The sequence below is a fragment of the Apodemus sylvaticus genome, chromosome 20 (genome assembly GCF_947179515.1).
Source record: "Apodemus sylvaticus chromosome 20, mApoSyl1.1, whole genome shotgun sequence".
Lineage (NCBI taxonomy): Eukaryota > Metazoa > Chordata > Mammalia > Rodentia > Muridae > Apodemus > Apodemus sylvaticus.
The window spans coordinates 1,664,882-1,689,432 of NC_067491.1; the positions used below are offsets into that span (position 1 = coordinate 1,664,882).

Sequence of the window (24,551 nt, forward strand, 5' to 3'; positions counted from 1 at the left end):
TCCCTGCTGTACCGGCCGGCCAGTGAGGCACAATGCATCTATCACCAGCGATAGGGCCTCGGATGCCCTGAAAGAGACCCATCTAGTGGCAGGACTGAGGCCCTGAGCACAGGACACATGGGAGAGTCATGGATGTGGGGGCATGGACAAGGCAGGGGTGAGGGAATCCTGTTATCTTTGCCCCTCCAAAGCAGCCACATCACAACCCAAGGTGTAGAGAAACTGGCCGTCCTCACCCACAGGTTACAGGGCTTTTGAGGGTGTTTAAGGGGCTCAAGGGGGAGGAGCTACATACAGGCCCTGATGAATTTATGACCTGTGTCTGTCTCCAGGATGGCCAGTGTGGGACCCAGGATGACAGACAGCAGGGCATTTTCTGCCCCAGGCCCACCACACAGGCAGCAGTGGGGCACTGTCAGCAAGGTGAAATGCCACTCCGGATACGAGGCAAGCCTGCCCTGGGCAGAACCAACTCTAAGGCCACCGGCAGGTGCAGAGCAGGGGAGACTGTAGACCTGAGGGAACACACACAGGGCTCCATGCCGTTCTGAAAGACCTCTGACTCCCTCACAGAGCTGCACATGGACCAAGGGCAGATCCACTTCCCAGTGCCAACAGGAAGCTGAGTTCCTGGCACCGGGCTGCTTCTGGTCATTCTACCCAGAGGCCCCGAGGATGACGATGTTCTGATGTTCCTTCCACAGGTGCCAGGGCAAGCTGCAGCCTGAACCCGGTCTCTGACCTGGTTCCCCCACCCCCAATTTCAACAAAGATGGTAGAGAATTGAGCAGAGAGGCTGGTGGCAGTGCTGCCTCGCTGGGCCTGTCCTGACAGCCACTTCTGTACCCACCTGCCTCGTGCCGTCGGAGGCAGGTGTCTAGAGTGATGCTTAATCACCTCCATGGAACCCATGTCCCCATCTCATCCTGAGACGGCCACAAGTGTCAAGGACACCCATGTGTTCCATATGCAGTGACCAACCACCTGGTGAGTGTCCCTCTGGGGCTCTGTGCCTGGCTGGCATAGCTTGGCACAGACCTGTCACTGCCGCTGTGCAGTGGCTCTGCCCTGAGAGAGTGCTTCCACACAGCCACCGTGGCCCATGCATCCAGCACGGCAGCCATGCAGGCCTTTTCCTGCTGTCATCCCCACCACCCTTAGCCCACAAGAGAGCTTTAGGTGGGGTGGTGGGGCCAGGCTAGGAGCCAGTGGCGAGCGGGGCGGCCCTGCGTGGATTCGGTGAGGGCTGTGGGAACGGAGCCCAGCAGGATTGGGGCTGAGTGTGTCTGGCCTGTCCGTCCCTGCAGGACTGCACAGGGGCCAGTGAGCAAGCATGTTCCCGCTTCCTGACATCTCCCACCTGCACAGACTGTTGCTGCAAGGGTCCCCACCTCCTGCTCACCACACAGAAGTGGCAGGAAAGTTTCCAGAAATCAGAGAGGAAATAAGCAAAACAATGCCAAGGAAACATGGCAATGCTCTGGGTGTTGTGTTCAAATCAGTCTTTCCAGAAACGTCTGCAGGGCTGACACACCAACAACACGGGACGTGACGCGCACATGCCAGCCACACTGCAATGACCATGGCACATGTGCAGTCAAACACATTTATAAACAAAATAATAATTAAAAAGTAAAACCAAACATACATGCGTGTACACACCATACACACATATATCACACACACACGCGCACACTCACACACACATACACTTCCAGAAAGCAGCTGTTCACAGACGCCAGCAGGTTTCTACCATCTTATGTCCCAGACCAGGGCTGGAGGCAGAACCCACGCACAGATCAAAGTCAGCACACTCCAAGGCCTCTTGCTTCTAGCACATTCTCGAGGAGGCCTCTGGCAGGTCATAGACAGTGCTGGCTGGCCAGGTGGAGACTGCGGCTCAGCGACGGCGACGGTTCCTCTCTTCCAGGAGTTCATTGTCAAAGATTTCTTTTTCCCTTCAAGAAACAAAGAGACTGCCTGTGAGACTCGGCCAAGTGGGCGCCAGCAACTCTGAACAATCAGCACAGCGATGCAGGCTGAGTGGTCTGCATTTGTGCATTGAAGAAAACAGGCCACAACCACCGTGGATCAGCCGACAGCCATGCCAGCCAGCCTCTGATGGGGACACTGCGGTCTGGAAGCTGAGAGGGCGATGGCATGGGGCAGGAAGAGCTGCTGACTGACACATAAAAGACAAAGACAGTACATTTTACGGCACTGATCTGCGGCCTTAAACGTTCCCAGGGGACCTGGGGATGGAACGCAGACTGTGGGCAAACCAGACAAGTGCCCTGACCACTGAGCACAGCCGACTGGCTTTTTATGTGTGTGATCTTACAACAGTCCTCCTGATTTACTCTGCACAGTCAGACGTACTCTGAAGAGTATTATTGCAGGAGCAGGACAAATGGCTCAGATCTTGCCAAGGACCTGAGTTCGGTTCTGAGCACGCACGCCCAAGGCACCTTCCTACCAACCATCCATAACTCATCTCCAGAGATTGCAGGCCTCTTCCGACATCTCCAGGCACCAGGATCTCATGTGCGCGCGCGCATACACACACACACACACACACACACGCACACGCACACACACACACACGCGCGCACACGCACGCACACACACACACACACACGAACACACACACACACGCGCACACACATGCACGCACACACACACACACACAACATGGAGTCCACGAGGTGACATCAGGCGTGTTCCTCCATCTCCACCTTGGTTTGGGAAACGGGACTCCCACTCTCAACTTGGTATTTGCTGATTCGGGTGCTGACGTTGAGCCCAGACTGTCTTGCCATCCCAGGACTGGACTCGATCGGCACCCACACCCATTCCCAGCCTCTCACAGCAGGCCTGGGGATGGCACCACAGAGCACCACTGAGACAGCTTCTCTAGCCCAGCCAGGCTCCTCCTCACCTCGCAGTGCTGGGATGAGCACACGCATGTACTTAGTATGGAGCCCTTGATGAGGCGGAGACCTGAGGGGCTCCAGAGACCTTTGCTGCGATGCTATCTCGGGGTCAGAACCCTGCAAATGACAGGAGCTGACACGCTTGAGCGGGCCAGTGGCTGCCGCCCCCTAATATGGTTGCCCTGGGTACCGGGAGGCCCTGTGCCAGTCCCACTGTCCTCCTGGGGATGCCAACTTATTTTTAGTCGATGCGCCCTGCATGAGGCTCTGGATGGAGACCCCGTCTGTGACTGCAGTGGCATCCTCTGCCTGTCACTGCCCTGCCCTGTCCGCCTCCCATTGAAGTCTGGCAGCGTGCCCAGAGGTGGATTAGAGGCTCAGGGGCCACACATCTTAGAAGCACTGTAGGCGACAGGATAGCCCTGCTGACGGCTACACTGCCTCTTAATCTAGCTCTGTGCTCTCCATCAGCCCTGGGGAGCAGGCGGGGCAGAGCCCACAGCGTTCCTCACAAGATTACAGGGGTCTCGGGCAGAGCACGCGACAGGGCTGGGACTGCAGAGGAGGCTGTGGCCTTGCTCTAAGGCCCTGGCTTGCAGCCAGCCTGGCCCACAGCGGAACACAGCCTGCAGACCCAGGCTCTCGTCCGGCTCTTGCCTGGAAAGAAGGCCCAGCCGACCCTACCACACCCGCACACTGACAGCACACGGCACCTCACCATCTGTGGACAGGTGCGGCTATGGACGACCTACCGGTAACTGAGTGTGGGGCCCCGGATGTACTTCTGCTCAGCTGTCTTGTAGTCCACCGCCTCCACGGCGGAAATGGCGCAGATGATTGCCTGCGGAAGAACGGGAGTCAGGCCATGGCTCAGGGAGCAGAGGGCCGACCTGACATGTGAGGCTTTGGCCTCTATTTCCGGCGTCACGAGCCAGTCATGGAAAAAAACTTCCAGTTTTAAAGTTAACAGTAGCAGTCCATGGCGATTACAGGGGTCAGGTATAGTTATGGTGGTGAGACTTGTCCCCAGTACTTAGGAGGCTGCGGCAAGAGCTTCCCCAGTCTGAGACAGCCCAAGCACACAGCCCTACCACAGTTTTCTTTTCCAGCTCATGTGAGCAAGCCCCCCCCAGAGCAACACAGTGATGCCAGTGCAGCTGGCAGCCTCTTCCTGGATCCCTCTGCAGGGACACGGTGCAAGGCCCTGCTGGTGCTGAGCATGGAGATCTGGGCACCCACCTCGGGCAGCAGCACGTCCAGGATGAAACGGATGCGGTCCCCACTGGCACGCGCGGGCACCTCGCCATCCATGTCTCGGCAGACACCCTGCAGGTACTCCACCACCTCATCCAGCTGTGCCTCGTCCTCCAGGTATGTCTCCATGCATGTCACGTACTGACTGGAGCTCAGGAATGTCTTCAGCCAGCGCGAGGGCTTGCGGCTATGCAAGATGGCGCGCAGGTGGCTCTCTGCACCCTTGGCCTTCACAATGTACTCCACCAGCTTCTGGTTGGCTCTGTCCCGTGCAGCCCTGGAGCGGTCGGGCAGCACCTTCCTGCATGGCCGCCACTGACCCAGCTGGCTATCGCCCACAGGCTCCTCAGGGTCCCCCTTGCCCAGCTGAGGAAACCTGGTTCCCAGGACATCCTGCTGGATAGACTTGCGCACAGGATAGCCTGGAAGAGAAGCACAGATTAGGAGCTCATGTCTGCACCCTCCAGCCTCCACCTCAGGCCCCCTTCTCCTGAGCCACCGAGTGTGCCAGCGCAATGTCACAGTGCGAAGGCAGGCAGCATTCCTTAGATCCCCGACCTCTGCCAGCACAGCTGCCCACCTGACGGGATATGGGGCATGGTGCAGCTGGGTCACAGAGCTCTGCACAGGATGGAATGGGCACTTCAATGCATGTGCCAAGGACAGCAAGAGACTCAGGAAGATGGTCTCAAGGATCAAAAGCAGACCCCATGTTGAAGACCACACTGATACTTACTGATATCGGCAGCATAATACTCTAAGAAAGACCCAGCAAAGGAGCCGCAGCCTGTGGAGGGCACAAGAGAAGGCGGCACTCAGACCTGAGCAGTCCTGGGTCTGATGCTCGGGCCTCCTGCCCAGGAGCCTTCTGGTTTGTGCTTTACCCTGAGGCAAGTTTGCGGGGTGAGTCTGCCCACCGCCCCAGGAGGTGACAGCCAGTGTTCCCACAGAGGTGGCACTGTGTAGGGCCTTCCCTCAGGAGGGCTGTGCCTGCGCCTGAGTCTTCCAGAGACAGCGCTGTCACAGATTAACCAGGCCAAGAGGGGAAGGAGGGCTACAGCCACCCTGTCTCAGCCCCACCCACCCCCTGGGTGCAGCCCACATACCCAGCCGCACGCGGTAGTCAGTGATGAGTGACACACACCAGCCAATAGCCTGGGCAAAGTCCTCCTTGGCTCTGTCCTACAAAACCCAAGAGCCAGGCGTGAGTGCTCCGTGCCAGCCCTACAGGCGCGCAGCCGTGGCCCCCAGACCCCAGGCTACAGGCAGGCACTTTCAGCCTTCAGGAAGCCGATGAACTAACAATTGACTTTTTGGTCTTTTTCAGACAGGGTCTCATGGAGTCCGGGCTTTGTATGTAACCAAGGCTGACTTCAACTCCTAACCCTAACTCCTCAGCTTCTGGCCAGTCTCTCAGTCCCCTAGTCACCTTGGGGCTGCTCTGTCCCACACCCAGACGTCTGTGCGCTCACAGGCCTAAAGGCCAGAGGCTGATCCCTCACTGATCCCGGCTGGCCAGTGAGCAGGAGAGCTCCTGCTTCCCCGTGCTGGCCCATGCCTTCCCATGGTGGGGTCTGGTAGTGAGTCAGACCTTCCTCCCAGCACACTTTACTGACTGGCTGTGTGACGAACACGCTTTCAGTGTGCGTCTACAGCAAGCAGTACCAGCCGTCACCTCAGTGTTTCCCAAGACTGCCTCTCAGAGACTGCCCACAACAGCGCCACACAGGAGCCGTGGCACCCACTGCGCAGGGTGAACTGTCAACCCACAGACTGGTGTTTTGGTTTGAGTCAATAGAACAAAATAACTTTTCCTGGCCAGGGAGACAAAGGTTATTCAGGAACCACATAAAATCAGAGATGGTAGTGCAGGAGGGGTCCGGCACTTCTAGGGTGAGACAGGATTCAGACAGAAGAATCCACAGAAGCTCGAGGGCCAGCGAGCCTGGGGTGCATGGGCCTCAAATACGGGGAAAGAACGGACACCAGAAGCTGTCCTCGGCCTTTCATGGGGAGCCTTGGACACACCACCTTCACATTCATGCTTGTGTGCACATACACACATGCACACAAGCAGACATATGCACACACGTGCACGCACACACAAACCCACAAGCAAAGCTCCCAGTGCCAACAGAGCACAGGCCACCACCTACCAGCAGTGCGTGCTTTTCCTTGCAGTCGAAGTGCTTGAGCCGTCGCAGTGACACGGTGATTCTTGACAGAGCAGAGGCCAAGGTGAGCACAGGTGGCCTCGGCCCAGGAGACTTAACCCTCCCCCTCCTCCCGTCCTCCCCCAGACTTAACCCTGCTCGAGGCAGTGGCACCTCCACAGCACTAGGGGTCCAGGTCCCTACTCCAACCAGCCACCCTGGGTGCACACAGGTGCCCAAAGTCACCTTCTGGAAGGCACCCGAGGGGCTCTGAAGCCACTGTGAGCAGGCTGGCCAGCTCGTGCGTGCTGAGTGAGTGAGGACCCTAACCAAGCTGGCCAGACCCAGGTCACTAAGAGCCATGTTCCGCTGAAACTCTGCTGTGCTGCAGCATGTGGGCGGGACAATGGGCCCTGGCTGCCATCTGTTCTAGCCTGAGACACCAAGGGACACTGTGGACTCTGGGCCATGTGTGCCAGCAGCTCCAGTCAGGGCACCAACGGGATTCCCACGCCTGCCCATGCCCTAACTCTGGTGTCACTAACCCTCGGCCCTTGGGGTTCATGTTGCCCTCAATGAAGAGCACACTGGCCTTCTTGTCTCTCCGCCGGACACTCTTGACCTGTGGGCAGATTGGGACATCATAGCATGAACAAGGGATAGAGGGAGCTCTGTACCTCCTCCCCTCAAGCCCCTCTCAAGGACTGGGCCTTGCCATCCTAGTGTTGGGGTGGCGTGTGTGGGACCCCATTGCTTCCAATGGCTCTGTGGTATTACGAGGTAGAACCCACAATCTTCCATTTGGGTCTTGTGTGCAGGGGTATGGCGGAGCACGTGGGCATCGTCACGGACCTTCCTCCTTACTGAGACGAGGCCTCTGTCAATGCAAGTGTACACTGCAGACACGCGGTCTAGAGGGGCCTCCTGCGTCTGCCTCCATCTTCCCAGAAGGCAGGCACACTGCAGTCTGGCTTTCTGAGAGCTCTCATTCTAGCACAGCCAGAGACTCACAGAGCAGACCCAAGAGTTTCCTATAGCCCAAGAGCTAAACTCAGGCCCTCATTCTAGCACAGCCAGAGACTCACAGAGCAGACCCAAGAGTTTCCTATAGCCCAAGCTGGCCTTGAATTGTGTGTGGCTGTGGATGTCAGGTATATGCCACCATGTCAGGCTCCCATCTTGGTCTCCTAGTAACAGGCCACATCCTGCCTGTGCCTCTCTGCCTAAATTCCAGCCAACTGCCTCTGGGCTGAATAGAAACTGCCCAGAGGTGGGCACTCGGGGAAACCCGGAGTCCACAGTACTGGTCGACTCAACCCACGATGGGATCCTGAAGCAGGGAGCCTAGCAAGCCTCTTCCTGAGCAGGACAGCTGGTCCTCAAGATACCAACCCTCAGTTCTAACCCTGTACCTGCAAAGTGTCAGTCCAGCAACCTATCAGCCCTGTGCAAACACTGGAGACCAGAAAGGTGAGGGCGGGGCTGGGTGGCCGCTGGCTCCCCCAGCTAGCTGCTCCCACACCACCACAGCACCGGCAGCTTTCACCCTGGTTTCCTTTTGTCTGCCGCTGCCTTCTCCTCTCTTCCTCATCTGGGAGGGTCTTGAACTCGCCATCCTCTGCCTTACTTCCCAAGTGCCGGGATGACAGGCCTGCGGCACACACAGCCAACAGTCCAGAGGCAAACACCCACACCACTTGACAAAACTTAACTGTGGCTTGGACTGTAGCCTGGTGGCACAGTCCTTGTCTAGGGCTACAGTGTTCCAGGCCCTGGTCTCAACCTTTAAAGGTTGGTGACAAAGGGTGACAGAGGTGCTCGCCTTTAGTCTGAGAACCTGGGAGGCAGAGGTGGTGGACCTTTAAGTTTGAGGCCAGTCTGGTCTACAAAGTGAGTTCCAGGACAGCCAGGGCTACACAGAGAAACCCTGTCTTGCAAAAACTAAGGGGAAAAAAAATCAGAGACAAGACACAGACTACAAAACATCCTGGCTGTGCTGTGTGAACAGCGACAGGCTGGGGATCCAGGATGGGGAGTGAGGGCAGGCGGGCACAGAGGGGACCACGGCGCACAGTGTCTCCATCAGAGAAGTCCCCACAGGCATGGGTGCCACTCAGGGCGTAAGTGCAGCTGAAGGAGCCCTTGGAGCAGACTCACAGGCCCTGACAAACCTTTGGTGTTATCTAGACATATTTGGAGACAGCTCTCCTGTAGCCCAGGCTGGCCTCTAACATTCTTAAGTAGCTGAGGACCATGAACTCCTGGATGTCCCTGCCTCAGCCTTCTGTGGGCAGGGATGAGTGTGCCCGTGCCACCGTGCCCACAGTTATCATGGGACCTATGTTCAGGGGCTGAGGAGGTGGCTTGGTGCTTTCATCCAGCTCACAGCACACTGCTCACAGATCCCGAGAGAGCCGGGCATGAATCCACTCAGAATGTCAAGGGAAATGACACTCGGCAATGGCCAGGCCCTGCTGTTGGGGGCTGTGTGCCACGTTTGAGTCACTAGCACCCAGGCCTTTCAGCATTAACAGGGTTACCCAACTACCTGCTGCAGCAGGGAAACAGGCCTGAGGATAAGGGACCCGGTGTCCACGGCACGTGCACTTACCACGGCTGGCCAGAACGGGTATTTTTGATATTTAAGCCAAACCAGCATTCCTACTTCAAATGATCGTGGTTCTACGATTAAAAACAAGGGAAAGAAAAAGCCAGATGAGTTAAGCCTGCCCCACGGTGCAGTGCAGACAAGGAAGGAACAAGGGCGCTCACTCATCACAGCGCTGCTTACACACAGCTCTACCGTGGCTACCCAGGAGCCCAGGCGTACGGTGGACGCACACACAGAGCAGCATCTCAGTGCCACTGTGGGGCAGAGGCCACCACTGTGTGTCCAACATCCTGTGACAAGACATGTAGCCATCGGCAGGACAGATGACTTCCATCTCAAACCCTCCTTTAAGTTCCAGCATCCTCCAAAGGCAGACATTTAGAAACCGCATCCACACCTTCATGCCCAGTGCAGCCCCAAAATGTACATTATATCATCACGAGGCTCACAGAACACACTGTCCTCTCCAGGAACAGCAAGTTCAAAGAATCTGAGAAACAGAGGTCACAAAATGCAGAAACTATACATTCTTAGAGGAGGAAATGTCATTCTTTGCTTTTGTTTGAGACAGGATCTCTCTACTTACACCGCACGGCCCTGCCTCCCAAGTGCTGGGCTGGCACGCGTGCACATGCCTAGTTTACAGGATGCTGAGGCTGGATTGGAACCCACGGTTTTGTCAATGGTAGACAAGTTCTCTACCACAGAGCCACAGCCCTGCCTTTGCTATTTATTTTTAAGGCAGGATCTTATTATGTGGCCCAAACTGGCCTTCCACTTGCAGGGAGCCCCCTGCCTCCACCTTTAACATTTTCTACTTGCCAAGAATCCCAGGGTGAGTGACCACGGGTGGTGGAGAGGATGCTGCCACGCTTCCCGCCATGACCCTCAGAGGCTTTGAAGGGTTCTCCAGGGCGGGGAGGCACTTGGAGAGGAGGTGAGAGTCCACCAAGGAGAGCACCAAGCACCTCAGATACCCTGACTAGGAACTGGCAACTGTCTTGAGCTTGACTGGTGGTTGATGAGGACATCAGTTCACATGTGCCACAGAAGGGCACACAAGAGCCTAAGTTCAGGCCACCCGGGCCTCTTCAGATCTGACCCAAATGCTGAGGACTTATGAGGTGCAGCTCACATCAGCACCCAGGCCCTTCTAACAGTCTAGATACCCAGTAGTACTTAGTCCAGAGTACTCAGTAGTACTTAGCCAGGAGTACTCAGAGAACACTCAGCCTGGGAACTCAGGCCCACGAAGAAGGAAAAGGAGGTGAGGTGGGTATGGAGCATGGCTGGCTAAGGGACAGTCCTCGGCTCCTCAGTGGCTGAGCTGTATCACTGGGCTCTCAGTGTCCCGACTCACCTGTCATTCTTGGCCGCACACTGCATCATGCAGTGCCCTCAAGGAGAACCTACAGCTCCCTGGATGGACATGAACCACTGGCAAAGGTAGCTCTGCCCAACCGAGGTCAAAGGGGCCTACATCTCCACTCAGTGCTTTGCTAGGGGACAGAGCCAACGCTGGCCTCCATGCACTGGCTGAGGTGTGCCATGGGATGGTGTTTGTCTGTAAAAGACCAGGGTCCCCAGGTCTGCCTATCCCCACTAAGGCATAGTGACTTTCTCTTCTCCCAGACATGTGTGTCTTTGTGTTTGAGTAGAGTGGAGCCAGGCAGGGCTGGGGAGGCAGCTGGTGACCAAGGCAGGGACTGTGTGAAGCAGCCTGTGTCACTGCTCACTGCAGAGTTAACAGCATGTTCCCGGGAAGTGAGGGGACAGCAAAGGACCTCTCCCAAGTCCTCAGCCTCCTTTCGAGACAGAAGGACACAAGGCTTTGGACAAGTTTCCGGTCAGAGCATAGAAATTGAAACAGCATCACCTACGGAGACACCCGACTTTCATCCCAGCACTCTGGAAGCAGAGGTGGGCAGACTGCTGAGTTAGAAGCCAGCCTAGTGCCAGGTGGTGGTGGCGCACGCCTGTAATCCCAGCACTTGGGAGGCAGAGGCAGGTGGATTTCTGAGTTCGAGGTCAGCCTGGTCTACAGAGTGAGTTCCAGGACAGCCAGAGCTACACAGAGAAACCCTGTCTTGAAATAAACAAAAAACAAAAAAACAAAAAACAAAAAACCAAAAAATAGAAGCCAACCTAGTCGACACAGCAAGTTCCAGGCCAATTAGAGGTATACAGTGAGACCCTGTCTAAGAACAAAACCAAAAAACTCCCCCAGCACAAACAACTAACTGGTTTTATGGGATACTGCATAGGATGGGGCCTCACCCACTGTCCTCAAGGGCAACACCCTCTTACCGTGATACAGAAGGATCCGAGGTGGTTCCTCCTCTTCCTCTTCTTCCTCCTCCTCCTCCAGCAGGGAGTGAATGGACTTGAACCCTGTGGATTCTTCTGATGACATCGGATCTACTGAGACAGGGGAACGCCACTTGATGGCTATCACTGCACCCTGCAAAGGGCTAGGGACAAAGGGCTGTCCATGACAAAGGACAGATCCGGAGGAAAATTCAGTAAGGGTGCACCCTGTGGTTAGAATTGGGTTTGTCTTTCTTTAAAAAATTTCTCCATGTTTTTGTGTTTGTGCATGCTTGTGTGCATTTTTTGTCTGCACATATATGTGCATATGCATGTATTACGCATGCTTGTATGAGTCCTGTATGTGCCTGCACCTGTGTGCATGCGCGTGAATGTGTTGATAGTTGCTTGTGTATGTACGTATGTGCACTAGAGCACACATTTGGAGACCAGAAGAACTTTGTGGAGTCAGTTCTCTCCACCCTATCGGTTCCAAGGATCGAACTCAGGTCACCAGGCCTGTGGCGAGCGTCTCCCCTACAGAGCCGTCCAAGGCCTACCTCCCTTACGGTCTCATCGTAGTCTGGTGCTGAGATGGACAAGGGCCTTGCTCTTCCCAGGCAGGCACTGGAGCTCTGAGCTCAGGGCTTGGGATGCACACAGGCTCCAGGAGCCCTGCATGCCGTGGCCACACAGACAATGCAAACAATGGGTCCTCAGAGCCAAAAGGTGCCAACCAGGCCAGACCGTCGTGTTCTCCCCAGTTGTTCCCTGTAGGCCACAGCAGCGCAGGGCAGAGAATGGTCTAGTGAAGGGTCCCACTGTATCTCACATCCACTCGACCACGGACCCAATTCTGAATCCTTCTGCCAGAGCTCAATGAATCGGCAGGCAAGCAGGGGGCTAACCCCTGGGCTGGAGCCACACACAGGTCTCAGTGTGACCTCGGGCAGCTCCTGATACCAGGCCTCCTAATCCCTTTGGCTGCCCCTCACTTCCCAGGAGCATGCTGTTAACTCTGCAGTGAGCAGCAACTCAGGTTGCTTTGCAGGGTCCCTGCCTGGGTCACCAGCTGCCTCCCCAGCCCTGCCTGGCTCCACTCTACTCAAACACAAAGACACACATGTCTGGGAGAAGAGAAAGTCACTGTGCCTTAGGGAGGATGGGCAGACCTGGGGCCCCTGGTCTTTGACAGACAAATACCATCCCATGGCACACAGCAGGCGTCCACGTCCCTGCCCCGCCCACGGTTACCTTCCTCCGGCTTGTCACCCTCTCCAGCACTGCGCAGCGTCCTGGCCTCCCCAGAACAGCTCCCAGGGGAAGGCACTGCCCCCACAGTTCTAGTCCCCAGCTGCCTGCTGGGTGGGTTCTGGCCTCCATCCAAGCGTGGCCTCTTTGTGGGGCGTCTTCTGCTTCTCTCAGAAGCCGGGAGCAGCCCGCTGGTGCCTGATGACTCGACCCAGTCACAGCCTTTAACCCCGGCACAGGGATGCTCCTCACAGGTTTCGGAGGGCAGCCTAGGTGAAGCCAGGGCCTTTCCCTCACTCTCTGCGACACTTTCTCCCTTGGAAAGGCCAGGCTCTGATCGTCGGCGCCGGGTGGGTTTCTCTCCCAGGTTGCTTTGTCTCTTTTTCGTTGTGCTCTCCTGCCCATGGCCCAGCTGTAACCCAGAATCATCCTGAGACCCATCTCCAATGGGAGCGGGCACGTCAGCTCCTGGGGCTCCACTCTCTGAGAGGTCTGTCTTGGGGCCCACTTTGCCCCTGAGATCTTCTCCAAGTGCAGACGACGGCCACAGGCTTTCTGGGCTGGACTCCCATCTCCTCTTGGATGCACACTGAACTGCCACAGCTTGACCATCTTCACCAAGGAAAGATGGAGAAGAAGCGCTGGAGGCCGGCGAGGCCACATCTGCATCTGGCTCCTCTGTCTGAGACAGTGTGGTTCCATCTTCTACTGCACAACTTTCCGGACTCACGCTGGTCCTCTCATTCAAGACGTCCAGGGCCACTCGCAGGGAGCGCCGGTAAGTCAGCTCCTCCAGCGGCGTAGCCGGGACTTCATTCTGAGAGGCTGTGGGGACAAAGATATGCAGTGAGGGTTCCACGTGGACGCCTAGGGCTCACAGTCATAGCCATGCAGAGAGAGACTCAGTAACCACTCTGACTGCCATGCATCCATCCCCAGAACAAGAGGACAAAGCTAAAGATGGCTACACACTCACTCAGGGCTATGACTTAAGGTGACATGCCCAGACTGACCTCAGCCTGACTGGCTAAACACTAACCCCCCAGGTCCTAGAGCAGCACTGCATACATGGGTCTGGGCGTCTCTCGCGCGAGCAGCACTCTTAACTGAATGGGACAGCGGGGACACCTCACACTTGCTACCACACCGCCTCCCTCTACCAGACCCACACTCGGCAACTGCTCAGTAAATACTAAGATGTGCTCAGAGACAAGCAACCCCAGCAGTCTGGGCCACAAGCAAGGGGTCAGCATAGCCTGCAGCTGCCTGCACAGCCACGGCCTTCTGGGGATCAAGTCCTTGCTTCCCCTGGGCTGGGGCTGTCTTCGCTGCTGAAACTCAGTCTGAGGGAAAGCGGCTGCAGCTGCCGGGCTCTGCTGGGTGGTGGCTGCCGGTATCTAACACCCTCGCCATGTATACCTGGGCCAGGTCTGGAGTGGGGTGCACAAGAAGTCTAGCTCAGCCACAAGAGGAAATGGCGGCAAGCGCTGAACTGAGGCCCTACAAAGGAAGCTGAGTCCCAACCTCCATGACTCCCCACAGCCCCGCTGGACGAAAAAGGAGCAGCACGGAAGCTGACCCTGTCCCCGCTTCCCTGGGCTTTGTGTAACTGGCAACTTATGTATATTATGTATGATTCCATGTATGTGTCTGTGTTGTGTCTGTACGTATACATGCACACGTCTGTATGTTATGTACACGTGTGTCTGTATGTCATGCATACGTGGTCTGTATATTATGCATATATCTGTTATATACACATGTGTCTGTTCATATGTCTGCATGTGTCTGACCATATGCTATGTATGCACGCTGTGGTCCCAGGACTGCATATAAGGCTTCCCGTGAGCAGGGCTCCGTCTGTCACAGGAACAGCCTCAGCCTATTGTTTACTACTGAGGATGCTGAGTGTCTGGGGCCCGGCTAGGACAGAATGTGAGATAGCACTCGCTAGGACTTCCTAGTCACTCCTGACTCTGAGCTTCAGTCCGTTTCCATCTCCACACTGTGTCCTCCATGGTGCAGGGGACAGAGGGTTCTTTGCTCCTGTGGGGCAGACACCCTCCCCCGTCCTCCACACCCATCACAAGGTTCTAGGGTGGTTCCTAGCATTTGGCAGATCTGGTTCGGGGTGGAAGTCTAAGAAGCAGTTAGTTGGGTGGTGTGGAGGACCCCAGCTAGAACCCAGTTGTGGAGACCAATCCCTGGAATTCCAGCCCTGGGCTCAAGCAAAAAGCTGCCGCCACTCCCAGCCTGCCTGGCTGCAGTGAGACTCCACTCAGAGCAAAGACACACACATGAAGACACACACATGAAGACACACACATGTAGACACGTGTAGACGCAGCAGTGTAGCTCAGTGGTTGCTCTCATCCCCAGCACTGCCCAAATGAAAATCCACACACGAGAGGACAGAGCTGGCGGTGGAGAAGCTTCAACAAGCAGACGCACGAGGCCCTAGGCTCTGCCCAGGCACCCGTGGATGAGGAGCGGTGGCGCTCACGGCACCAGCACCGGGGAAGTAGAGGCAGAAGATCAGAAAGGAGATCAGGGTCAGCCTCTGCTACACAGAGCTTTCCAGACCAGCTTAAGGTACATGAGACCCTGCCTTAAAAAGGAGGGAAAGCGAGCAGACCCACACTTTCCTTCCGTGAGGGTTTTCCCTGTGTCTGTCCACAGCACTGTGGTGGTCTGGATGCAGCTCTTACCCAGGAAGGCGGCAATGTTCTCAATGTGTGACTTCTGCAGTGCCTCCACGGCCGAGCTCTTCACCTGGATCCTGCGATGGATGACAAAGAGCTGCTCAGCGTCAGCAGTGTGCAGCCCAACTGTCCAGATGTCCCTCTCAGCCAAAGTCACCATGAAGGAAGGACAGGGACAGATGCTGCCAAGGGAACAGGCACAGCCAACCGGGGAGGCTATGCCCCTCTTTCCCATTTTGCCCCTCTTTTAAGAAAGAAAAGGTCGGCTGAAGTTAAGATTAAAAATAAATTCAAATTGGGACTTTCATGAGGCAAATCCGACTTTCAACTGCACAAATAACTCCTTTGTTAGATTTTCCGAGTAGCCGCTAATGTCACCAAGAGCTGTTTACAGCCCAGCAGGCGCGTTTTAGTTTAAAAGGACTTGCTTTCCTTTTAAACTCAAGTATTCAATTACCTTCCTGCCGCAGGGAGAGCGGGAAGCTGGGGACTGTCGCGGTGGCAGCTCTGAAGACCGTGGCAGGGAGGAGTGGGCCAGGAGGGACCCAGGAGACTCTTCAGAAGGAAGGACTGCACCCACAGCGTCCTTGCTGATGACCCATGAAGGGTCACCAGGTGCAGAACAACAGCGTCCTTCCGCCCATCTGCCTTTCCAGTATGAAAAATTCTTTTCTTTTCTTTTTTTTTTTTTTTTAAGTAGAGCAGGGCCTGGTACAGGCGGATCAGAAACGAGTCCTTGGTGGGAGCTGCGACTCCAGGATGGAGCCCTGGGAATAATTTCCATCTGTCGGCCCTTTAGACCCTGATCCCTACAGATCCCTGCACCTCATATAATCAGACCTTCAACCTGAAATTGGTGTCAAATAAAATCTATTGTCCTCCCCATAAGATTCTTAGCATGGAAACATGGAAGCAGAGAAGTCATAAGCCAGCAGAAGCTGCTCTTTCTTTTGTGAGAAGCGTATCAGAAACCTCCGACAGAGAAGAAAGACAGTATTAGGAAAACAAAAACAACTACACTTAACTTTTCCTTTAGTGAGAGTATCTGAACATCTAGGAAGAATTCCTTCTTTCTCTTGTTTTTTGCTGAAGTCTCAGTTCTGGCCAAAACCTAAGTGTAAAAAAAGAAAAGGAAAAAAAAAAAACGCTTGTTATGGCGGTGGAGGCACAGACAGCAGCGAGCCTCTTGCAGGTGGCACCACAGGGTTTAGCAGAAACCTGATGTGAACTCCTCTCACTCAGGCGTAAACTGAGGCACCTGAGCCCACAGCCTTCCCAGGACAGGGCAGGAGCTCAGCACTGCTGCTGACTTACTACAAAGAACCCCAAACACCATAGTTTTCCCTGTCTGGGGCTCCTAGAGAGGCACTCCCTGTGGTCACAGCCTTCTGAGCCTTTTTATAGCTGACTCTTTTTTTTTTTCCCCCTTAGCGTAAAAAATAATTAAAGACAATTCTGGATATAGGGCCTCCTAAGCGCCAGACCAAAACCCCCTGGAATAGAGGGAGCCCTGGGACTTGTGCCAGCAGAGCCGGGTGCCGGCATCAGGCTCAGCTCTCTGAGTCACTCGGAAAGAACAGAGCCTGATAAAGACTTTATTGTTACCAAACGTCATTTCTAATTCCTGAAATTAAGAGAATATGGGCTGTCACCTTCGCAGGCCACAGTCGCTTCTCCCAGCGGCAGAGGACATACTTGGCATCCGTCATGACTCAGAAAGGAGTATCTGGGCTCACGGTGCTACAGGCTTGATGCCAGAAGTCCTGCAACAAAACGTGTTTTAGAAAAGTGGGGCTTGCACCTTTCTAAAATGGGGTTCACACAGACAATCTTTGAGGGCAGAGGCTGGTTAGCCTCACACAGCTTCCAGGGCACAGGTCAACTCAGAGCCTGGCCTTGACATGTTGGGCAAAAAGCCAAGTGCCAGTCAAGTGAGTACAGGGCCCTGGAATTTGGTGAAATGTCTTGTTTTCTGTAAATAAAATTCAACAGTCTCCCTCTTCAAGGTTGCACAGACTATTCTGACAGGGCACAGACAGCAGCAAGCAAGGCTTTGAACAAGCAAGGCTCACAAGCCCTCCCTCCCTCAGGCCCGAAGGGTGGTTGCAGCACACATGGCTACCCCATTCCCTGGAAGGACAGGGACAGATGCAGGGCCCTCACGACTTGACACCTCTGGCAGAAGCAGCCAGGGCTGTGGACAGAAATGGAAAGATGGGGGAGGGGGACCAAAGCAGCAGGAAGGACAGCAGGGACAAGGGAACCTACCAGTAGAGACAAGGGTTTATGTGGTAGGAAGGTTCACAGAAGCTGGAGAGGCTTTCCAGAGGGATTACAGGCAGCAGAGTGGGAGGAACAGCGTTCCCAGCAAGGATGCAGGCTGGGGTTTCAGGAGGTAACAAGGACTCTGCAGCAGTTATGATAATTCAAGTAACAGAAGATGAGGCTCAGGTAGCAGGGACTGGGGTTTGGGCAGCAAATATATTCATAGCAAGGGATGAGGTTCAGGTAGTCAGGAAGAAGAGGTGGGGTTTGCAGCAAAGAAGCAAAGATGGGGTTCACACAAAAACTGAGATATTCCGGCTGCAGAAACTTGAGGTCAGCAGCAAAGACAGGGTTTACAGCAATGAATGGGAGGTCAGGCTAGAGGGAGTGTGGGCCACAGAGACTGCGAGTCTGACATGAAACTCGGGGTTCACAACGGGGATAAGGTTCGAGCAGCAAATTGGGGGCTTAGACTGCAGAGAGGGGATACAAAGGGAAGAAATTCGGAATTTTCTGCAAGGACATAGATTCAGGCTGCACAGAGAGAGGAAATGTTGGGTTGATACTGCAGATGTCAGGGTTATCAGGTTAATGCGGGGCTTCCAGCAGGAAACTGGGGCTGGGGGAGTCTCAGCAGGGACACGGGTTCAGACTACAGGGAGAGGATAAGGTAGGAAACTCGGGGCTCAGGTTGCAGAAGGGAGATATAAGGCCGGAAATACGGGGTTCGGGCTGCAGAAGATAGAGATCAGGCCGGAAATGCGAGGCTCTCGGCAGGGATGGGGCTTGGGCTGCAGAGAAGGGGATTCAGGTCAGAAACACGGGGTTCGCAGCAGGAAACTGGAGGTTTTCAGCCCCCAAGGGGCCTCGGCTGCACGTGGACCCAGCGCAGAACGGGACGCGGCCCAGCTGGTCCGGCCCAGCCGCCGCCCTTCCCCAGGCTCTCGCCTGCGCCCCGCCCGGCCCTCCCAAGGCCGCAGCCGGCTCACCCACCCCCAGCCCGCCTGACGCGGCGTCCAAGCCAGAGCGACCAGGCCGCGGCGGTCCCAACGGCGGAAGCCCGCCCGCCAACCGCCGCCGCAAGCCCGCGCGCTCACCGCCTCCGCCGCCGCGCAGATCCCCGCGGGCCGGGGGCGGGACCTGCCTCACCGCGGCGCCGAGTCCCGCCCACACTCCCGTCCAATGGGAGCTGCGTACCTGTGCCTCGGACCCGCCCCCCGAGAGCGCGCCACCTCCCCTGGGCCACGCCTCAGCCCGCCGGTCACGCCCTCCACTGCCTTCCCTCCTGCCCAACCTGTGGAATGCGCAGCGAAGGCTCCCCAGGGGCGCGAGGCAGGGTAGACCCCAGGCCTCCAAGTCCCACCCCCCACCCGCTGCTGGCCAATAAGAAGATGAAGCTCACGTCTTGGCCCTTCCCACAGACGGCTGCGGGCTCCCTAGGCCACGCCTCCTCCCGTAGACCACGCCCCAGTTTTCCCACAGCTTGCAGTAGTTGCTGAGAGGGAGAGCCGGCCCTTTCCAGGCTGATTCCCGCCTGCGAGCAGCTGTGCAAAGACAGCCAGCTCCCTACAGGCTTCTAGCACTTTCCGGTTTCTGGGGTGACTCGATTCCCACCCATGTGAAATAAAAAGCCACCCAGCGAGGATGGGCATGTCCTGGAGTGAAAATAGAAGATGACCTCCTACCTAGGTCCCCAAGCAGAGCCACCGACTGGAAGGGGGGCGGGGGCTGCATCCAGGGACCTCCATGAACTTTTCTAGAACTAGAAGCATCCAGTTTGACTGCGGACAATTTTTTTTTTTTTTTGAGACAGGGTCTCTCTGTATAGCTTTGGCTGTCCCGGAACTCACTTTGTAGACCAGGCTGGCCTCAAACTCCACCTGCCTTTGCCTCCCAGTTGCTGGAATTAAAGGCATGCGCCACCACCACCCGACTTTACTCCCATTTTATACACATTGGTGTCTGCCTGCATGCGTGTCTGTGTGAAGCTGTCAGATCTTGGAGTACTACAGGAAGTTGTGAGCTGCCACGCAGGTGCTGGGATTTGAACTCAGGACTTCTGGAAAAGCAGTGAGTCAGTGCTCTTAACCACTGAGCCATTTCTCTGACCTAAGAGTTGTTTACTATGCTTATTAGAGAGATGGTGGCCAAGCGTTGTTGTTGGCCACAGAGGTGAGATGACAGGCCTGTACCCTGAGTGAGTGGGGTGGGGAACCCCAGGTCCAGAAGCTCAGATGACAGTTCTAGGTCTCCTGGCAGCAATGGCCAAAAGGGTCAATGCGCGTGCTCCAGGCCACTGGGTCTCAGAGAATTTTCTTGAAGTGAGGAATGTCACATTGTCCCCAGGCATTACTGGTCTGCATAAGCGTGTAGATCATGAGTGGTGGAGGGGATGTGGGTGGGTGGGTGGTGTAATCAAGTCCGTGGTGGTGGTGTGCGTGGGATGGGCAGGTCTCTCAGCAAGGCAGAAGCAGTGAGCACCAGATATGGTAATGTAAGGAATGAGTTAAACCCATTCGCCAGTTGGCCATTTACCAGTCTACCCATCCATCTAGTAACCTGTGCATGGTTTAACCAACTTGCCAGTTAATCCATTCAGTACTAACTCACTTTTCCATGAACCAGTTACCTTGGTCCCTGGTTAATCCACTCTCATCTACTCTTCTTCCTTGGCTTGAGTGAACAGATGTGGCAGGGCCGGGGCCCCGGGAAGCCTAGGCCTCGACCCCAATGCTAGTGCGGTTTCCCATGTCTTTTCCTGCTGGGGTTCTCTGAGGTTTCATGACAAGTGACTGTCCTGCCTGCTATGCACTGAATCTCCTACATCGGGGCTAACCTGTGAAACGTGAGCGGGACACGGTAAGGGCAGTCCAGGTCACCCCTGAGCTCCCCTTATGGCCTAACCGGGGTCCTGGATGTTGGGGATACTGGTGCTACCTTAGTTCAGAGGAGTTTTTTGTTTTTTTATTTTTTTGGATTTGTTTTTTTTCAAGAAAGGGTTTCTCTGTATAGCCCTGGCTGTCCTGGAACTCACTCTGTAGACCAGGCTGGCCTCAAACTCAAAAATCCGCCTGCCTCTGCCTCCCAGAGTGCTGGGATTACAGGCGTGCACCGCCACCGCCCGGCTCAGAGAAGATTTTGATGTTCTGATGTAATCTTTCAGAGCATCCACAATTGGAAGTGCCCCAGACCAGCAGAGTGCAGGTATCAGGCTTAGACAGAGTGCATGGTTCCCTGCTGTGTGCAGTGCGGTCTCAGCCCTCAGCAGTGAACAAAGAGGAGGAGTTCCCCGGGATTTGGCTCAGGAGCTAGAGTGCTGGCCATGCGAGTGTGAGGACCCGAGTTTGATCCCAGGAACCCCTGACAAAAACCACATGTGATAGTGCATGCCTCTAACCCCATCTGGATGCCTGGAGCTTGTGCTCACACGCACACACACATGCACACACACACACAGGAGGTAGAGCTGTGGTTAACAGTCTCTTGCAGGAGATCTGAGTTTGACTTTGCACATCAGGCAGCCAACAGCAGCTGTAACTGCAGCTTCAGGGCATCTGATGTCCTCTTTTGACCTCCACACACACACACACACACACAACACAACACACACAACACATGCACGCACGCACTCACTATCTAGCAAAGGTAGGAGAACTAGAGCCTCCCCTCGGCCATGTGTGAGGTGTACATACGGCTGAGGTGGCAGCACAGCAGATTGGGCTGAGTCCCTCCTGTATCTTGACACAGTCTGGCAAAGGCCTTTCTCAAATCCAACCCCTCAGCAAGAGATTCTCACTCCTGGAGATTTGCCCTGAGAAGTGATCTATCGGTAGCCAAAGCTGTCCTAGCATGGACTAGTCACACAGTATCGTGACGTGGAAAAGAGCCAACTCACCTGCTCCTCTAGCATGCCTGTCATCCTAGCACTTGTGGCATAGAAGCAGGAATTTAGGGATCAGGAGTTCAAGGTTATCCTTAGCTCCTTAGGAAATTCGAGGCCAGCTAATTGAGACCCTGTCAAAACAAAACTTAAAAATAATAAAAGACAAAACAAAACAAAACAAAAGCCTTCATTGTCTTTGGTCACTAAGCCCTGAGGACATTTGCTACCAACCTGGTAACACAGGCAGGAGGCTTCTTGGGTTGGCCTTAATCATCCTTCCTGGGACACTGGCCTGCTGCAGGTACCCCTCAGTCATTCACTCTGTATGACAGAAGAGAGGGGAGGGAATTAATTCTACCAGCTGGCTTCAGAATTCTTTTTCTGAGATGCAACCGGGCTTGTTTAGGAAAATGCCTTAATTAGTCCTGGGGGCCGTAAGGGAGGCCCCGAGGACAGGAGATAAAAGGACCTGCAAGGACTCAGCCAGCTCCTCCACAGGAGCACACAGAAGCTGGCGCAGAGCTAGCAGAGCTCTGAGAGTCAGGACCGGAGATCAAGAGCCAGGAACAGATGGGGTGTTGTGAGACCTTCCCTGTTGCCATCTCAGGCCCTGGGGCAGCAATGTGGGGGTGGCGAGGACCTTTTCTGAGCTGGACCTGTTCAGAAAGGAGGACTTGAGACTGATTCAAGGCCCTGCTAGAGCCAGCCCTGGGCTGACGTCCACAGGTAAGGGACACATGCCTGTCTCCCACAAAGGGAGGATACCGAGAGAGATGGTTATTCAAAAGTCCTGAGTCCATGAGACACTCCAGGAGCACCAGGCAAGTGATTAAAACATTTTTGCGGTTTAGGGGGGTGGGGTCTCACGTGGGCTCCCCCTGCTGCCACTGCCCTCCCATCTTTGGTGCTGGGATGCACCACCATCTCTGGTTTTCATGGAACTGAGGATGGGACCAGGGCTTCCTGCCCATTGTTTTGTTCCTGAGGGTGTGTGTGTGGAGAGGGGGGAATTGCTTCTTTTCTTGAGACAAGGTCTCATGTAGCCTAGCTGAATCTTGAATCGTTGACTCCCCTGCCTCAGCCGTACCTGAATGACAAGCATGTACCACCACATAGCTCTCCGAGACGGTGGGTGTGGTGGGTGGAAGGTTGCTGGTTGGTTTTGAGACAGGGTTTCACTGTGTACACCAAGTTGGCATCAAACTCATAGAGATCCCCCTGCCTCTGCCGCAGGAGAGCTGGGATTAAATCCAGATGTTCTATTTGGGTTTTGTTAGTTTGTTCGAGTCCGTGTCTCAGTGACTCTGAAACACAGGATGTAGCTCTCGGACTGTCAAGGCTCAGGGTCATCCTCCTGCCTCAGCCCACACACTGGGCTGAGGCACCATGCAGCACATCCCAGTTTATAAGCAAGATGCCAGCTCTGACTACGACGATGATGACAACAACAACGACAACGACGGTGACGACGGACGGCCCATGACTATTGATGGATACAAGTGTGGCGGTGCTGGAGGATACGGAGGAGCAGTCAGCGGGCGGGTCCATCTGTTTTCTCCTAGTCTTTGGCCATCTTTTTGCATTGATAACACTGAACCTGTAGTAATTGTAGAAACATGGGGAAGTCTTGTTTGCTAGAAGACCGTTAACCCTAACCATGTCCACAGAGTTAGGAGTCATGGTTCTCAACACGTGCGTCTTGACTCTTTCGAAGGTCAAATGACTCCTTCACAGGGTCCACCTAAGACCATGGGAAAACATGGATATTTTACATTGTGGTTCATAACAGTAATAAACTTACAGTTATGAATTTTAAAAGTATGATTTTTGTAATTAGAAAATTATAAAAATAATTTTATGGTAGCAGGTCCCCCCGCAACATGAGGAGCTGTACTGAAGGGTCATACCATTGGGAAGGTTGTGGAGTACTGAGGCAGAAGGAAGATCTGGCCAGCTTTCTGTGTGCCCACAGGCCTGCCTCAGCCACCGGTCTCCCTTCTCCCTCCGTCTTGTCCTGATTCCATATCTAAGCCATTTCCTCACGAGACACAAAGCAGAGTGACATCAGTCAGTGACAATCATGCTAATAGGATGTCTCGCCCAAGTCATGGCACGGAGATCAACACCATCCTGGGGATGCCATACCGACATGTCACAAAGAGAAGGTTGCCCTCTCATTATCCCAAATATTGAGATATAACGAGAATTCTGGAATTTTTGCTTCTTTAAAACACACACACACACACACAGAGAGAGAGAGAGAGAGAGAGAGAGAGAGAGAAATATTGTAAGAATAAGTTTTCATTGTAGGCATGGGACGCGGGGCTGCTTTGGACTGTCCGCAGCATCTGACTGTGATTTGCCTCGTGCTCTGGCAGAGGCGTGGTTTTGCCAGCTGTGGATAGTCTCTGTGACTGTAGCTCCTGTCAAGGCCTGGGGAAGGTTTTACCCATTGTGGGGTCCGGGACTGCAGCCATCCCTCGGCTGGTACCTGGTCCGCCTCAGGCCCTGCCTCTGCTCCACACTGCCTTCAGGTCTGTGCCAGAAGCCTCCTTACTTCATCATGACATTACTCTATGAAGTAAGGATGCTACACTTTAAACAAAGATGGCCTTGTTTAAAATCATTTCTTCTTCAAGGTTGTGATGGCTATTCTTGAGTGTCAACTTGACTCCGTCTGGAATTAAGCAAAACCCAAAACCCGCGCGGCACACCTGGGAGGGATTTCTGCTTCGTCTGAAGCAGAAAGACCCGCTACTAATCTGGATCTCTGAGGTAGAAATACAAAAGTTTCATCCAGATCTTTTGAGCTGGGAAACTCCACCTCTGAATCTGATCCATACCTTCAGCTGGGAAGACTGTATATGAAGAAAGACATGGAAGAAGGAAGCATCTCTCTGCCTGCTCTCCCCCTTGCTAGCGTGTCCACTCCTTCACTGGCATTAGAGCCTACTTCTTCAGATTTCCAACATCAACTGAAGACCAGCCAAGATCTCTTGATTCATGGACTAGTGTATTCTTTTTTTGTTTGTTTGTTTGGTTTTTGGGTTTGTTTGTTTGTTTTTTCAAGACAGGGTTTCTCTGTGTAGCCCTGACTGTCCTAGAACTCACTCTGTAGACCAGGCTAGCCTCGAACTCAGAAATCTGCATGCCTCTGCCTCCCAAGTGCTAGGGTTAAAGGTGTGAGCCACC

General features: G+C 54.6%; 1 protein-coding gene across 5 annotated transcripts; it reads right to left on the reverse strand.

Annotated features, from left to right (window-relative positions):
• Positions 1-1,592: 1,592 nt before the first annotated feature.
• Positions 1,593-18,648, reverse strand: Pwwp3a (PWWP domain containing 3A, DNA repair factor). Of its 5 annotated transcripts, none has more exons than XM_052164691.1 (14): positions 18,574-18,648; positions 16,864-16,974; positions 16,237-16,322; positions 15,218-15,288; positions 12,513-13,334; positions 11,259-11,369; positions 8,952-9,022; positions 6,886-6,962; positions 6,344-6,404; positions 5,294-5,369; positions 4,924-4,974; positions 4,173-4,609; positions 3,686-3,774; positions 1,593-1,958 (listed from the first exon to the last, which is right to left on the reverse strand). In XM_052164691.1, exons 2-14 carry the CDS (start codon positions 16,918-16,920, stop codon positions 1,901-1,903), a joined length of 2,067 nt encoding a protein of 688 aa, XP_052020651.1. In that variant the 5' UTR covers positions 16,921-16,974; positions 18,574-18,648; the 3' UTR covers positions 1,593-1,900. The 5 variants fall into 5 exon arrangements, with proteins under 5 accessions (XP_052020651.1, XP_052020649.1, XP_052020650.1 ...); XM_052164689.1 differs by having other exon boundaries at positions 11,259-11,372; XM_052164690.1 differs by lacking the exon at positions 18,574-18,648 and adding an exon at positions 18,470-18,546 and having other exon boundaries at positions 11,259-11,372.
• Between the last annotated feature and the right edge of the window lie 5,903 nt (positions 18,649-24,551).